Source organism: Pimephales promelas, chromosome 10 (genome assembly GCF_988280905.1).
Source record: "Pimephales promelas chromosome 10, fPimPro1.hap1.1, whole genome shotgun sequence".
NCBI lineage: Eukaryota > Metazoa > Chordata > Actinopteri > Cypriniformes > Leuciscidae > Pimephales > Pimephales promelas.
In genome coordinates, this window is record NC_142778.1 from 6,034,215 (window position 1) to 6,049,413 (window position 15,199).

General features: G+C 38.2%; 1 protein-coding gene across 2 annotated transcripts in view; it reads right to left on the reverse strand.

Moving 5' to 3' along the window:
* nectin1b (nectin cell adhesion molecule 1b) overlaps positions 1–15,199 on the reverse strand; it is a 152,012-nt gene that overhangs the window by 28,448 nt on the left and 108,365 nt on the right. For both annotated transcript variants that reach the window (XM_089135346.1, XM_039647359.2), the window contains exon 5: positions 4,123–4,274. In XM_089135346.1, the coding sequence (XP_088991472.1) occupies positions 4,123–4,274 (152 nt within the window). The remainder of the gene's footprint in view (positions 1–4,122; positions 4,275–15,199) is intronic.

The window sequence follows — 15,199 nt, forward strand, 5'->3', positions numbered from 1 at the left end:
CTCTTTTTTATCACTCCATGAATGGGAAAATACTGTAAAAAAAAAAAAAAAAAAAAAAAAAAATCACATTTAGGTTTTGTTTGTTCAGGCAAATGCTATTTAAGCACACCGCTCTGTGAAAATATTGATATGAATAAAACTGTAAAGACTACTGTATCTAAGCGATTATTTCTGGCTCTAAAAATATGCATTTAAAAAAAAAAAAGTATTTAAAATGTTTTCTTTTAACTTCAATCTAAAAAAAAGAAATTCTAACCTCCCAACTCAAAATTTTCAATTGACCGGTCACATCTAAATTTTTCAATTGGCGTATGTGAAATTCTGCAAATTGATCAAAATTTTGAGTTAGGCGGTTAGAAATGTTTTACAGAGTAAAGTTTGTGTAAAGTCAAGACCAGATCATGAAAACTTCCCTTAAAGTTACCATGAGCCATTTACAACCAATTTAACTTCTGCAACCTGGTGCATTTTTGAGTCAAGATACTAATCCATAAAAATAAGTAGAGCGGGACTTGATTTTATCCATCGGGCATTGATTGGAGTAGCCGTTACACACCAGAACGGAACCAGATGGTTGTAGGGTTAAAAAGTAAGAGCGATTTCAGATGTCAGACAAAAATTAAAGTCATTTCCGAGGCAGCGCAAGTAAAACAAAAAGGTTACAAACATTTTTGGAGAGATGAATCATCAATAAGACCAGGAATGGGCATTGCGGAAGTAAATAGGTCCATTTTGATTTCATGTTGACTTTAAAAAACAAATGATTCTGCTGCAAGCTCACAGCGACTACAGTTCTCCATGCGCTGTGCGTAGGCCGAATATCTCAGTCATGGTTATTAATGAAATACTCACAGGAATGTGAATGAGATTAATATGGAGTCATAAAGAGAGAACAGCTGCTGCCATGGAAGTTGTGACTACAAATAAAAGTATAATGAACTCATAAAAAAGGCATGATGGAATTGAAAGATTAAGCACTGCAGACAAGCATGGCGTATAGAATATTTAAAGCTGCAGTGTGTCATTTCTGCACCACTGTTGGCACTGGACAAAAACTGCAAAACTTATGACTATTTCCCAGAAATAGTCCCCAAAAAATCCCCAAAAAATACCTATCGTTTTGATCCGTCAATATCAGTGAGGTCTTCTACAAACAGATAGAGGTTCAACGACCTCTGGATGGAATGATCCATCAAAGGATAGACTTTGCCGTAGAGGAGGGATCTATCATCAAATGGGCACATGCAATGCGGAAACAATCCCCAGGCATTGCCAAACAGGTCGGAAAGAACAAATTAGGCTTTCGGTGCATGTTCTGCTAGTGACCTTTGGCGAGCGAGAAGGAGAGAAGAGGAGACGTGCAACTTTATGAGATTTGCGTTTTCTGAACCCATAGGAAAAGGTGGTTAACACTTACATTTGTTCAAGTTTCCTGCTTCTAATATTTGTTTCCTAAGAAAATGACTGGCATGCATGTGTCTTTTCAGTTTCAGAAGAGATCTCAGTGATGTCTCAAACTCAGATTTCCCAATCAAGTTGTCGATATAAATTCTATCAGCAAACTCAAAGACCACATTGTCTTAGATTTAACATTCATTTCATAACTCTATTTTAGTAATCCCAAATCAAAGACCTAGGCGAGTATCATATTTGATAAATCAGGATGTTATGGCTCATATATGGAGCACCTCAGTTGTATTCAAAGGTCCAAACGGAGCAAAAATATGCTGATATGATATTTATATGGTCCAAAAGTAAGATGAAATTCTGTAAATCAAAGCTATCTTTATAACGGTCAAGCAGACTACTTACATAAAATGCATATAACTATCATAAATATGTCTCTCTTTATATAACAATCTTATTAAGATGATATTTAAATGCTGAGTTTTATGATCTCAGCAGGGCACGGGGGATTTTACTCGCTAGAAGGCATGTAGTAGATTTCAGGTTTTTCAAGAAAAACGTTTTGATGATTCTTTTGGGACTTTTGCATGTCCAACATGATCAATGAAAGTAGGCTTTTAAGGTTGATGTCAGCAATTGTCTCAATTCATTTTAGACAAAGTTGAGACTTAAAGGAGTAGTTCACTTTAAAAAAAAAAAAAAAAAAAAACTTTTGCTGATAATTCCCCACCCCCATGTCATCCAAGATGCCCATGTCTTTCTTTCTTCAGTCGAAAAGAAATTAAGGTTTTTGATGAAAACATTCCAGGATTTTCTCCATATAATGGACTTCAGTGGGAACCAAACAGTTCAAGGTCCAAATGAGAGTTTCAGTGCAGATTCAGGGCATTAAACGACACCAGACGATGAATAAGGGTCTTATCTAGCGAAACGATCGGTCATTTCAAAAATAAATAAAAAAGTTGAAGTTTTATAAGCACAAATCCTCGCCTTGCTCTGTTCTCCTGTTCAAACTCGTTCATCAAAATGAACAAATCTTTTTTCGATTCATCGTCTGGTGTCGTTTAAAGCCCTTTGAACAGTTTGCACTGAAACTCTCATTTGGACCTTGAACCATTTGGTTCCCAATGAAGTCCATTATATGGAGAAAATCCTGGAATGTTTTCATCAAAAACATTAATTTCTTTTCAACTGATGAAAGAAAGACGTGAACATCTTGGATGACATGGGGGTGAGTAAATTATCAGCAAAAGTTTATTTTTTTTTTATTTTTTTTTTTTTTAAGTGAACTACTCCTTTAAGTGGAATATAACAGATAACTCCCCCTAAGCAATAAAAAGAGCAATCAAATGTTTCACTGCAAAGTACCAAAGTTCCGTCAACTCGCATCTTGACCTTCTGCTGAACCCTCACCAGTCGCTGCATTGCAATTTTGAAAACGATCAACAGAATCTCTTCCAAAGCAGAGATGCTCTATACATATCAGCGGCAGACATTTCCTGCCTGCAGAATATTTTCCTTCACCACTCCCCATTCAATATCAGCCATTCAGACTTCCATTAACGTTTCGCCCGTGCCTGCGGAGCGTATCATCAAAGCCTGTCACGGAACGAGATGACATCACCGCATCCCCAACACATCACCAGAAACGCCAGCTGAGACGCCGCGGGACGAGGAAGGTCTGAAAGTTTACACTCAAACACACCCACGCACACAAATAAAATGCAACGACAGAGAAAAGCTGAGCCGTTGACTCCAGCATGCGAAGCGATGCACGTTAGAAGCTCTCAAATGAAGCAAAGAGAGAGGCGTACAAGCTATTATCAGAACAAAACTGCAGATGCCTAAGCTCTCTTCAAATATTGGGCCAATTTTGAGGTTCTGCTCGGCAATCTAGAGCACCGTCACCTCCTTTCATTATCGTCTTTTGTTCTTAATGTATTGCAAAGCTTGCAGAGTGAACTGCAGGTGTTTGATATGACAATTAGACTGAAGGCAGAGGAACGGCTCCAGTTTTGCTCTGTTTTCATTTGTAGTTCTTGTTTTCACCCAAGAAAAAGGCGGAGAACACAGAGAATATGTGGGAGACGAAAGAAGCTTGGAGAAATGTGAGTTTGTTGCAAAGTGCCTGTGATCGATACTAAAGAGGCAACAAAACTGTGATGTTATTTTGGGGAGAAAATGACAGGGCGCTTTATTCTTTATCTCGGCATCTGTCTCTGTATGTGTGTGTGAGGGAATATTGTGGGTGCTAGCAGCTTGATGTATGATGTGACTCTGAGAAATTAAAGAAAAGGAAATGACAGCATTGTCTTCCTCTTTGCTGTCAGGTTGTACCAATAGACCAATGTATCTACAGGTAGGAGGCCACAGGAGCAGCACAGTGCAAATATATATATATATATATATATATATATATAAGCATGTAGGTCTTTATACATAGCTGGCTTTATATTTTAGGAATGGGATCCCTTTCAAGGTGAAGGCTCCGAAAATCTCTTAGCTTTAGTGTTCAAATACTTTTTGTGGTCACCGTATCTGTGTGTTTGATGAAGAGTTTGTGTAATAAAGGATTTTATGAACATTGAAAGAATGTTCACCTCTAACAAAACTCACATTTCTGGAGCTACAATCGCCTGGGCCCATGGTTAAAGCTCTCCTAGCCCCAACACACTCACGCACACACACAGAATCTCAGATAAGCAAGCAACTTACCCGTCACGTTGACCTCTACCAATCCAGAGCGTGTGCCGATGCTATTGGTGGCGTCACAGACATACGTTCCTCCGAGCTCGTAGGTCACCGGGCCTTTGAAGAACAAGGTGTTGTTCTTGATTTCAATATTATTGGGAAGTGATCCATTCAACCTGAGGAAAACAAACAGACATTTTTAGTTCACCTGTATGGAAAACAATAGTTTGATGGGAGATAATACCAACTCATGTTGGGTACGATTGGGAATTTTGACGATATCTGTAGATCAGCCGTCATTACGAGGACAGATTCAATCTGCTTTGTTGTAACAAACCAAACATACCAGGCATACTTCAAGAAATACACATCTCAACCCGGCAGACATGAAGGGTGGTACTAAAAAAACGACTGAACGGGCCCTTACAGGCCTGAATGCTGCCCCAGGACAGAGGGTGTGATTTGAAATGGAGAAAACAAACAAAGACAAAAAGCAGAGATGTCATATGTGGAAAAAAAAGTGTTATTTTGCTGCCACTCTTTCAGTTCTAGGCTGCTGCACCTGAAGTTGGCTCCCATGAGACTAAGGCAAACCGATGAAAAAAAAAAATGTGGAGTCTGACTCTCGGTGGCTACCCTGAGACTTTAACTGTAGTGTCCTACCTGATTGTGGCCTAATTGTGAATTCTTGAAGGTCCAGCTGCCCTGCGGGTTTAAACATGTCCCGTTCTTCCTCTAAAGCTAGACAGAGGTCACAATCTTTGGCGTGCTGGTGGTAGATACTTCTTATCAGAGATCAGTATAACGAGGCCTCCCCAGGCACCAGACACCTTCAGATCATCTTGTTCCCACTTAACAAGTTCCTTCCTTCCATCTAAATGACACCCAATCAACCATGTCTTTCAGGGTCTGGACAACTGGTGGTGTCATTTATAAGGACCTTTCAACTAGGAACCTTCACGGCAAACATTGGTCCGATGGCAACGTCGCGTCCCTGGTCAAAAATAATGGCGGTAGAATGGCATAAATTGGTCAAAATGTGTAACACAGAACAGATAACGTCAAAGACGTTTGGCACCCTTTATCGTTAATATTCACGCGAACCCACATGGCACCCTTTATCGTTAATATTCACGCGAACCCAAGGCGTCATAAATCCTTTAGTGTAAAATGAGACTACCCTACCCCACACCTAAACCTAACCATTATTAACGATGTTATATTAACGATAACGGGTGCCATGTGCGTAGTATAGCGCCGTTTTGTCATATAGCGTTCTATATGACGCTAAAGGATGAGAATGCGTTGGAAAATCACAATAGAGAAATTCAAACGTTCAATCGAAAAAGCAGTAATAGCAGCGTTCTCAAGTCTCACGCATTGGCCGCGAGACACGCAATTCAACCGGATCACACGCTCACACGCCACATCGTGCATTTCTCACGCTGAAAAGGCAACGCCAACCAAGTTGTCCAACACAGTGAAGTTTCCTGCCGCCAGCACGTATCTCTCGGCCAGATTGCGTTCGTTAGACGCCCGAACACACGAAGTTGACGGAACATTGTCGTCGTTACTAGGTAACCAACAACATCGCGCGAACAAACGTGATGGAGAAAAGCTCGTCTAACATTTTTAGGCTAGAACATTTGATATATAGCCCATCGTATACATTATTCATACATTATTGGGGGGCGGGGCTTCATTGGGGCTCCTCCCCTAACCACATGTGATCTCCAAACTTTTGATAAAACTTGAGAAGCCTGAATATTTATTTAGTATAATTGTAGTATACTTGTGGGATCCATCGTTAATTGTGCTCATTAGTATTAACACAAACTAGAACATTTGTGTCTTTTATCGTATTGCTGCTGTTGGTTTCACAACAGCGAGTTTACCATGGTTAAGCTGTGTTGTCAGAAATGACGCAAAGCAGAGCAATGACTAAAGTATAATTACAAAACATACAACCCTAAACAACACACACACACACCACTGGCTCGATCCTCAGACAATTTCACGCAAAACCTAACTTGAGCTTGGGTTGTATTGTTTTTCAAATGCTTTTATTCTTGAAGCAGAGGTTGTCTGCCTCCTTTCTAAACTGTTGTTATAATATTCATAACCTGGTTCAGGACAGGGCCTGTGAGACAGCTTTCAGCCCCCAAAAATGCAGAAGGTATAATGTGTTGCTCTAAATGCTGACTGCTGCAAAGCAATCTGATAAGATCCTGCAGACTAAAGACGGGAGGGGAGATAGATAAGGAAATTTGTCACAATGAGCTGTCTGAAGATAAACTCTGAGCGTGAGTGTTTATGACTGTTCAGCTCACTTTATGATATATTTATGGTAAGAATCTCTCGGGCGTGTTTTGATAGCTGGGAAATTAACGCAAGTCTGAAACTGAAAGTGTGTGCGAGATGGAGAGTACTTGTATCATAATTCAATGTGAAATCTGAAATTAAGTTAAGTTATATTTCATATAGTCGTGCTTAGCCAGACTTTTGAATATCGGCATAAAGTCTGGCCCAAATGCTTGCTTTTTAGCCAAGAATCATTTACTTGGACAGGAAAAACTAAAATGTAAGTGACCAATCACAGTTTTAAGGTAAGTTTATCTGAAATTGTTGAATATTAGTTGTGTCAAGCCAGGCAATTAGATAAGAGCTTGCCAGACCAAGAAAGCACATTACATTTTTGTACAAAATACATCAAGTGGTTGCCAAACTGATTGTGACTCCTTTAATAAGGCTGAGACTATATTTCTTAAAGTCTGTGTGAGTACACTCTTAGAAAAAAAGGTACAAAAGCTGTCACTGGGGCTGAAGCTTTTGTAACCAAAGGCTGCATATTGGTACCTTAGTGGTACATATTAGCACCTAAAATGGACATATTACCACCTAAAAAGGACATATTAGCTCATGAAATTTACATATTAGCATCTAAAATGTACATATTAACACTTAAAATGTACATATTAGTACCTAAAATGTATATTACCACCTAAAATGGACATATTATCTCATAAAATTGACATATCCTGAAATGGACATATAAACCACCTATAATGTACATATTAGCACCTAAAATGGACATACTACTACCTAAAAAGGACATATTAGCTCATGAAATTTACATATTAGCATCTAAAATGTACATATTAGCAACTAAAATGTACATATTAACACTTAAAATGTACATATTAGTACCTAAAATGTACATATTACCACCTAAAATGGACATATTAGCTCATGAAATTGACATATCTTGAAATGGACATATTACCACCTAAAATGTACATATGAGCACCTAAAATGGACATACTACCACCTAAAAAGGACATATTAGCTCGTGAAATTGACATATTAGCATCTAAAATGTACATATTAGCAACTAAAATGTACATATTAACACTTAAATTGTACATATTAATACCTAAAATGTACATATTACCACCTAAAATGGACATATTAGCTCATGAAATTGACATATCCTGAAATGGACAAATTAGCACCTAAAATGTACATATTAACACTTAAAGCACCCAAAATGTACATATTAACACCTAAAATGTACTTATTAGCTCATAAAATAGACAAAAGTTTACCTTTTGAAAAGGTACAGCCCCAGTGACAACTTTTGTACCTTTTTTTTTTTTTCTGAGAGTGTACGGTAATGTATTTCTAGATGAAACTGGGATAAAATGGCGGAGAGGATTGATTTTAGCGTACCTCATCATCTCTAGCTTACAGCACACTGACTGACGGTTAAATAGAAGTGGTTAAGGACGTTAACCCAATCGGAGATAGAAATCCATTTGACTAAAGATTATGCGATTGCCTCGAGCGGATTGATTGTTCAAAACAAGATTCACAATGTGCGCCCGAAGAGCAAATAGGTTTCAATTTATTTAATTCAGACTTTAATGCTGAAGTGTCTTTTCTTCTCTTCTCTGTGTTCAAATACTTTCTTGTAACCTTGTAGGCAGAGACTATTTGTGGGTTGACTGAAAAGAGTAAACAGTGGCATTTATCCGTTTATTTAAGAATCCGACCAGCCTGACATAGCAACAGCGGCTCAACCAATAGCGTGTTCATCAACCAAGTGATTTTTTAAATTCCATCTGGTGGTGCTGAAATTACACATTTCACACTGCCAATGTTTGTCTCTGTTCCCTTTCAGAACAGCATGTGTGTAATGTTTAAGCATAACTTAAAATATGCAGCGTTTATACGACGTAACAGACTTTTGTAATTGAACTTCTAGTGCTTGTGTGTGTTCCTCCGTTGTTCTGGATTGAAATGTTCTGCAACAGCGCGGTGATGACCTCCAGTGTAGCGCCCAGGGGACCCTTCGGAACACATTTGGTGTCCGACCCGCACTGCTGCTGTGGCCGTCCCCTCTTATCTGTCACGCCGGAGCCCGCGTCTCAACCCATCACTGTCTTCTCCTCCGCCTCGCTCTGTGATCACACCATTCTCTTCTATCTTACCTTTTTCTCCCATTGTTTATCTTCCCGCTTTTATATCAACACCCACAGTTTGAATGAGACAAGTATTCTATCTCTTTTTAGAGCCGTTTGATAATTACGCAGCGCTTTTAGTGAGTTGAGTCAGTGAGTGTTAGTGTGCATGTTTGTGTTCACAATCTATTGATTCACACCATGACACTACTTTGATTTGGACCAGCAATAAGCAAACCACATCAGAATTTCATTCAGAGAATTTTATCAATGGCATAGCAACCGAAAACAAAACCCTACAACTTCTGCACTAATAAGGAACTAACTTTTTTTCCCCCAAAATGTTGAACTGTCTCCCCATTCCCATTGTCCCCATTTTTTTCCCCTTATCTCATCTCATCCCTTCCTTTTCTTCTCTTTTATGATACTTCCAGTCTCAGCATACCAATTACTAATAAAAAATGCCTCGAGAAGACCTTAGCACCATCCGTGAGTCCCTCTTCACAGAGTTGGCTGTTGTATATGTGTCCTTTGATACCCTGAATAGCCCAGAATGCTCAGCTCTTTCCCCTCTCTCTCTTGTCCTCTCTCATTAAAACTCACCCCGGTCCACACAGGCAGTGTACCCTGGGCATTGCCAGCTATTAATCCACCACAGCTGAAGACATGTTTTCCTTTCCCAGCTTTCACTGCCTAATTACAGAACAAATTGCCACATTTATCTCTCAGTTTTTGCTGCATAATTCCTCCATTTTTAATCGTAACACATGACTAGCTCGTCCAATGTTTTCCAACGTTGTTGGTGGTGTTCGGTATTGTTCGCGTTCATGGGAATCAGCCGGGTGATGAATGACGGGGCCTTTTGCCGTGCTAATTGGCATATAAGTGTGGCGCATACGGCGTGGCACTGAATAAAAATGACCAAGCAGAAGGTTATATTGGTCATATTACAAAGTTGACCTGACCCAGGGGCGCAGGAACAACACATCAGAGGCCTTATCAGCTTGTCTCATGAATATTAATAACAAGATGTAACTAGTGATAGGCTGATAGGTCAGGCCAATTAATCGCCATCAGCTTGCCAAGTCCATTTGGCCAAAGTGTGTAAGTTCTAAAATCTGCCAACAGCCTTTTAAATGGATAACTACTGTAACAATTGCACTGCTTCCGAGATAAAATGTGCTGTTTCTTAAAGGGTTAGTTCACCCAAAAATGAAAATTCTGTCAGCATTTACTCACCCTCATGTTGCTCCAAACCTCCATGTGTTTATTTGTTCTGCTAAACACAAAGGAAGATATTTGGAAGTAGGGGTGGGCGATATGGAGAAAATATCATATCACGATTTTTTTAAGGAAAATCACGATCACGATTTTTTATCACGATTCTTTTTCAAGTTGGTTTTAATATTTTGCAAGTGGCTGTTCATTACAGCCAAACTAATGTCCCTATGTTAAAAACAAAGCCTTAGGTAACAAAAGAAAAAAGAAAGGCATACATTTAGGCCAGTGGCGAAGATAAAAATCTTTGTCATTATTTTCTTTGTTATTAAAAAAATAAGACAAGATAAACATTACACAAATTAATATTCATATTAAATAAATAGTGCTTTATTTTTTCAGATGCAGTAGGTGTATTTAGCAGTAGCATTGAAGTAATTAAATGAACAAATATGAAATTAAAACACTACATAGACTTCACTGAATAAATTGATTCTTATTAAAGCTATATTAAAGTTCTCAGTCAGTGAGTGATTTTCTCCTTGTGTTTTTTGTTTTGTTTTTTGTTTTATTAACACTAAAGGGATAGTTCCCTCAAAAATGAAAATTGTCTTAATTTAGTCTCTCAAGATGTTTTAAACCCAAATAATTTTCTTTCTTCTGTTGAAAATAAAAGTTAATTTGAATAATGTGGGTAACCGAACAGTTGCTGGTCCCCTTATAGTTTTTTATAGGTTCTCTCCTGGAAGTTAATGGGGACCAGCAACTGCTTGGTTACCCACATTAAAAAAAAAAAATGTCTTTTGTGTTCAGCACAAGAAAGAAATTAATACAGGTTTGGAACAACATTAGAGTGAGTAAATAATGACGGATTTTTTTTTTTTTTTTTTGTGAACTATCCCTTTAAGGACAAGCGGCAGTACTATTTATTCCTGTCGCTTTTAGACCAGCACGCGACGCGTTTAATATAGACGCATATTACACCAGATATTCTCTCAAATGTTTGCTTTTACTTTAGACATAGCCTGTTTATGCAAACATTGTGTGTATTTAACAGTATTAGCATAATAAGACTCGAAAGATAACTTAGTCCAGTATTCAGGCGCTGTTTGACAGGCTTCTAGTGCCTGTGAGCGCCGTGGATATGCGGTCAGGAAAGCGCACGTTAGAACAGCGCATCAGTGCGTGAATTAAATGTTTAACCGGCAAGGCTTATGCAAATAATGAACTTTTGTGAATTGCAGTGTCCCGTACCTATTCATTAACGTGTGATCATGTGTAGGCTACGTCGCGTTGTACAGTTGAGAGACGGAGGCGCCAGAACTGAACTGATAGAATGCACTGTAACACGATACTACGATATTTCTTCAAAAGCAGATCGTGGAGACATTTTAATCGTCCACGATTAAAAATCGTCATATCGCACACCCCTATTTGGAAGAATGTTTTAATCAAACAGATCTCATTCCCCATTGACTACCACAGTAGGAAAAAATACATACTACAGTATGGTAGTCAATGGGGAATGAGATCTGTTTGATTAAAACATTCTTCCAAATATCTTCCTTTGTGTTCAGCAGAACAAATAAACACATAGAGGTTTGAAACAACATGAGGGTGAGTAAATGCAGAATGCTGAATTTTCAATTAAATATTTTGATGTGCTGAATTCAAATTTGACAATTAAAACAACTTGGCGGCAAGCAGGACAGGTGGTGCGAGTACTAATGAGTGTAACCTTCCAGCCACACCGGTCTCGAGTCTCATACCGTGTCCTAACCGAGCCCAATCTCATGAAAGTTTGTATCTCTAGCACGAATGTCATTTCTCGTGCCATTTATACGCCAAAACTAGTTTTTGCGTGTATGGTACGTGTTTTCCGCGTGCATATGATACGCACTTTTTGGCGTATAATAAGTACGAACTCCCCACCCCCCTTCCCCCTAAACCTACCCAGGGGGTTTTCAGTGCGTAGCATATGCACGCAAAAAAACATTTTTGGCGTATAAATGCCACGAGAAATGACAATCGTGGTAGAGATACGCACTTTCATGAGACTGCGTTGCCTAACCAGACGTGATGCGATAAGATTCCAGTGACAAATAATTTGTGACTACTAGGCTTCCCGCGATAGACGGTGTTGACGGTGTTACCGGTTTTAAGCCCCATCACCGGTGACATCACTTTCCCACCGTGACACCGCGATGTCTTGACTTTTTTTTTTAAAAGTATTCGTTTTTGCTAAAATATTTATTTGAATTAATTAAAAATAATAATTTTCAATTATTTAGTTCTGAAGAGAGCATTATAATTAAAAATGAACTGCGCAACGCGTGCCGTCACGTCACAGATCAGCAAGCATCAGGATTCCATTTAGCACGTGTGGAGACGAGAACGAGTCAAATTACAGAAAAGCAAGATAATGGCGGAAGATTTGGTGTCAAAACGCAATGCAAAAGCGCCTGTTTGGCAATATTTTGGCCAATATATATTAATGTTAATAAATGCCAATTTATAGTGTTTTACTTTTTTTTAGAGTGCTGTCATTTATGTAGGCTAAGGTCCTTTTTAAAGTTTTTATTTTATATTCGTCTCTTTTTATTTGGTTTTATCTTATTTAAACTTTGTTTAATTTATTTAGGCCTATTTTGTTTTCTTATTCGTTAATAAACGTTTTATTTTTTTTGGGCCCACAGTTTGCCGATCTTCACTTTTTTCAGCCTATGCATGGGGTTATTTTTATTCGTTCGTTATGCTAATAAAAGTTCTGTCTATATTTTATTCGTTTATTATTCTAATAAAAGTGCTGTCTAAATAAAAGTTTATTGTCAGCGAGTTGTTTTTTTTTTTTTTTTGTCCATTCCAGCAATTGACACTGAATTGCAATTGACGCTTATTTCGAAAGTGAAAGTATGTCATTTATGTAGGCTAAGGTAATAAAGTTTTTATTTTATATTCGTCTCTTTTTAATTGGTTTTATCTCATTTAAACTTTGTGTAATTTATTTAGGCCTATTTTATTTTCTTATTCGTTAATAAACGTTTTATGGTTCTTATTTGTTTGGGCCCACATTTTGCCGATTTTCACTTTTTTCAGCCTATGCATGGGGTTATTTTTATTCGTTCGTTATGCTAATAAAAGTCTATAAATAAAAGTTTTATTATCAGTGAGTTGTTTTTTTTGTCCATTCAAGCAATTGACGCTTATTTCGAAAGTGAAAGTATAACGCGCACACATTTAAAAGCTATTTAACCCCCCCGCCCTGCCCTCCACGGTGACACCGGGATTACCGGTGTTGTCACACGTCGATTAACCGGTGGGAAATTTTCCTCACCGCGGCAACCCTAGTGACTACGCGACACGACTATGGGACACGATACAAATCAGTTTGAATGTTCTTGTTCCCTTAAAGCTATTTTGAAGATCTGAAGTGAGATGCTTTCTGTACGACTACAAAAAAAAAAAAAAAAAAACACACACACACATAAAATGATATTCAAACTCACACAGATGCTTAATGCATTTCATAAAGCAAATAACCAGTACCTGAGATTATTATTTTCTGTTGTTTTTTCCAACCGCAACATCGCAGAAATAGAAACCGTTTCTAAAATAGAATCATCGCGTGTCGCGTCTATATATATTGTGTAGACAGTACATGTCCTGTTTGTGTAACACTTTAAAAACATCTGCAAAAGGGATACATAAATCAGATTTATAATTAAACAAAAGGCACAAAAACTAATATGCGCATAGTGCATCAGTAATAGTCTTATTACTGCAATAGTCCAGCAATAGTCTGCAAGCATTGCCTCCATTTTAAGTTATCTGCACTGCTCACACAAGTACGAGGCATCTCTGCTCCCTTCGGCTAAAGAGAAATGTGTCCATTTGCAAAATCAAACACTGACAAAAAAGAGAGCACGACACTGTATGACAGGGGTGCAAAATTCAGTTCCTGGAGGGCCACAGCCCTGAAGAGTTTTGCTTCAACCCTAATCAAATAGGGGAAAGCGTGACACAACCTAACGCTTTTTGACTTTCTCAGTTTGTGTAAACCTGCTTAGGGTTCAGAGTATTTTTTTCTTCCTGCATTCATTTCACACATGTCTAGATGAATGTGTATTTAAAATGGGTCATTTATGTGGAAAAAAATGTGAAATTATTTTTGAATTTGGAGCTTTCTAGACTGAGAAAAGCCAGAAAATGTATTTTTGGCTTATGTGGATGAAAGACAACAACTCCCAGAATGCACTTGCTTCGCTGCCCTAGGAGGCCACGGTTATGGTGCATTCATGTGCTATGGTATTTATGGTAAATACCAAAAGCCAACGTGGAAAATGCACATGAACTCCCCCTCATGTGGTATTTTCCACTGGGCAACTCGTAGAATATTTTGATTGCCCAGATGAGATAAACTTTGAGCTTTTCAAAATGGCGGAGAGTTTAGAGCAGATGTGCAATGAAATTAAATGTATTCTTATTGTCATAGTGCTATTGTCACTACTGTCGTAGATTGCTATAGCCTATATTACTATTATTGTCATGAATATTATCATTATAAATACTATCATTGATACTACCACCACTAATACAAATACATATATATTTATTGTCGATAACTGTGTGGGGCTGTTGTGAGTTTTTCTGTTCTCTGTTGTTTTTTTTTTTTTTTTTTTTTTTTTTGTTTCCCCTTTTCTACTTCTGTATTGTAGATGTGTCTCACTGAATCTTACCTGGTATGTGTTACTGTTTTGTTAACCTGCAATAAAAAAAAAAAAAAAAATAAAAAAAAATGGCGGAGAGCAACGCGAGAGTCGTGAATGGTAAAAATATATATGATCTAGAAAATACACAGCATATTATTTACCTTTTGAGTTTTGATAAATCATTTTCTTGCTGTTGCAGATGACTTAAGCAATCTAAAATAATTTTAGCTAAATGACAGGTCTGGATCTCCATTTTTTTAACCACATTACGACAAAAAAAGCACATGAACGCAACACACTGGTAAATACCAGTTCACAAGTGGAAAATATCCTATTTTCCATAGCACGTGAACGCAGCATTAAACAACAAGTCTAGGCTACTAGTGAGTCTTCATGAGTCTGGCCGAAAATGTGTTTCGAGATTGGCCAAAATGTCCGGGATTCGGCTTTTGCGTTCAACAGTCGCCATTCATTATGTTTACTGTGGCGAGCGGGACGAGTGAGGGCCGCGGGAGAACGGCGCGAGGCCGGTGGCGTGATTACCGACGAGCGACACCTGTGAGACGCACCGGTCTCGTATCTCTCATGGAGGACCGCAAATTTTGTTATCAATGTTGAAACGCACATCAACCGATCACTTGTTTAGCGTTCATGTAAACACTACATTCAGATTCACCAATCGGAATGAATTCAGTTAGATTGAAACAAAACGTG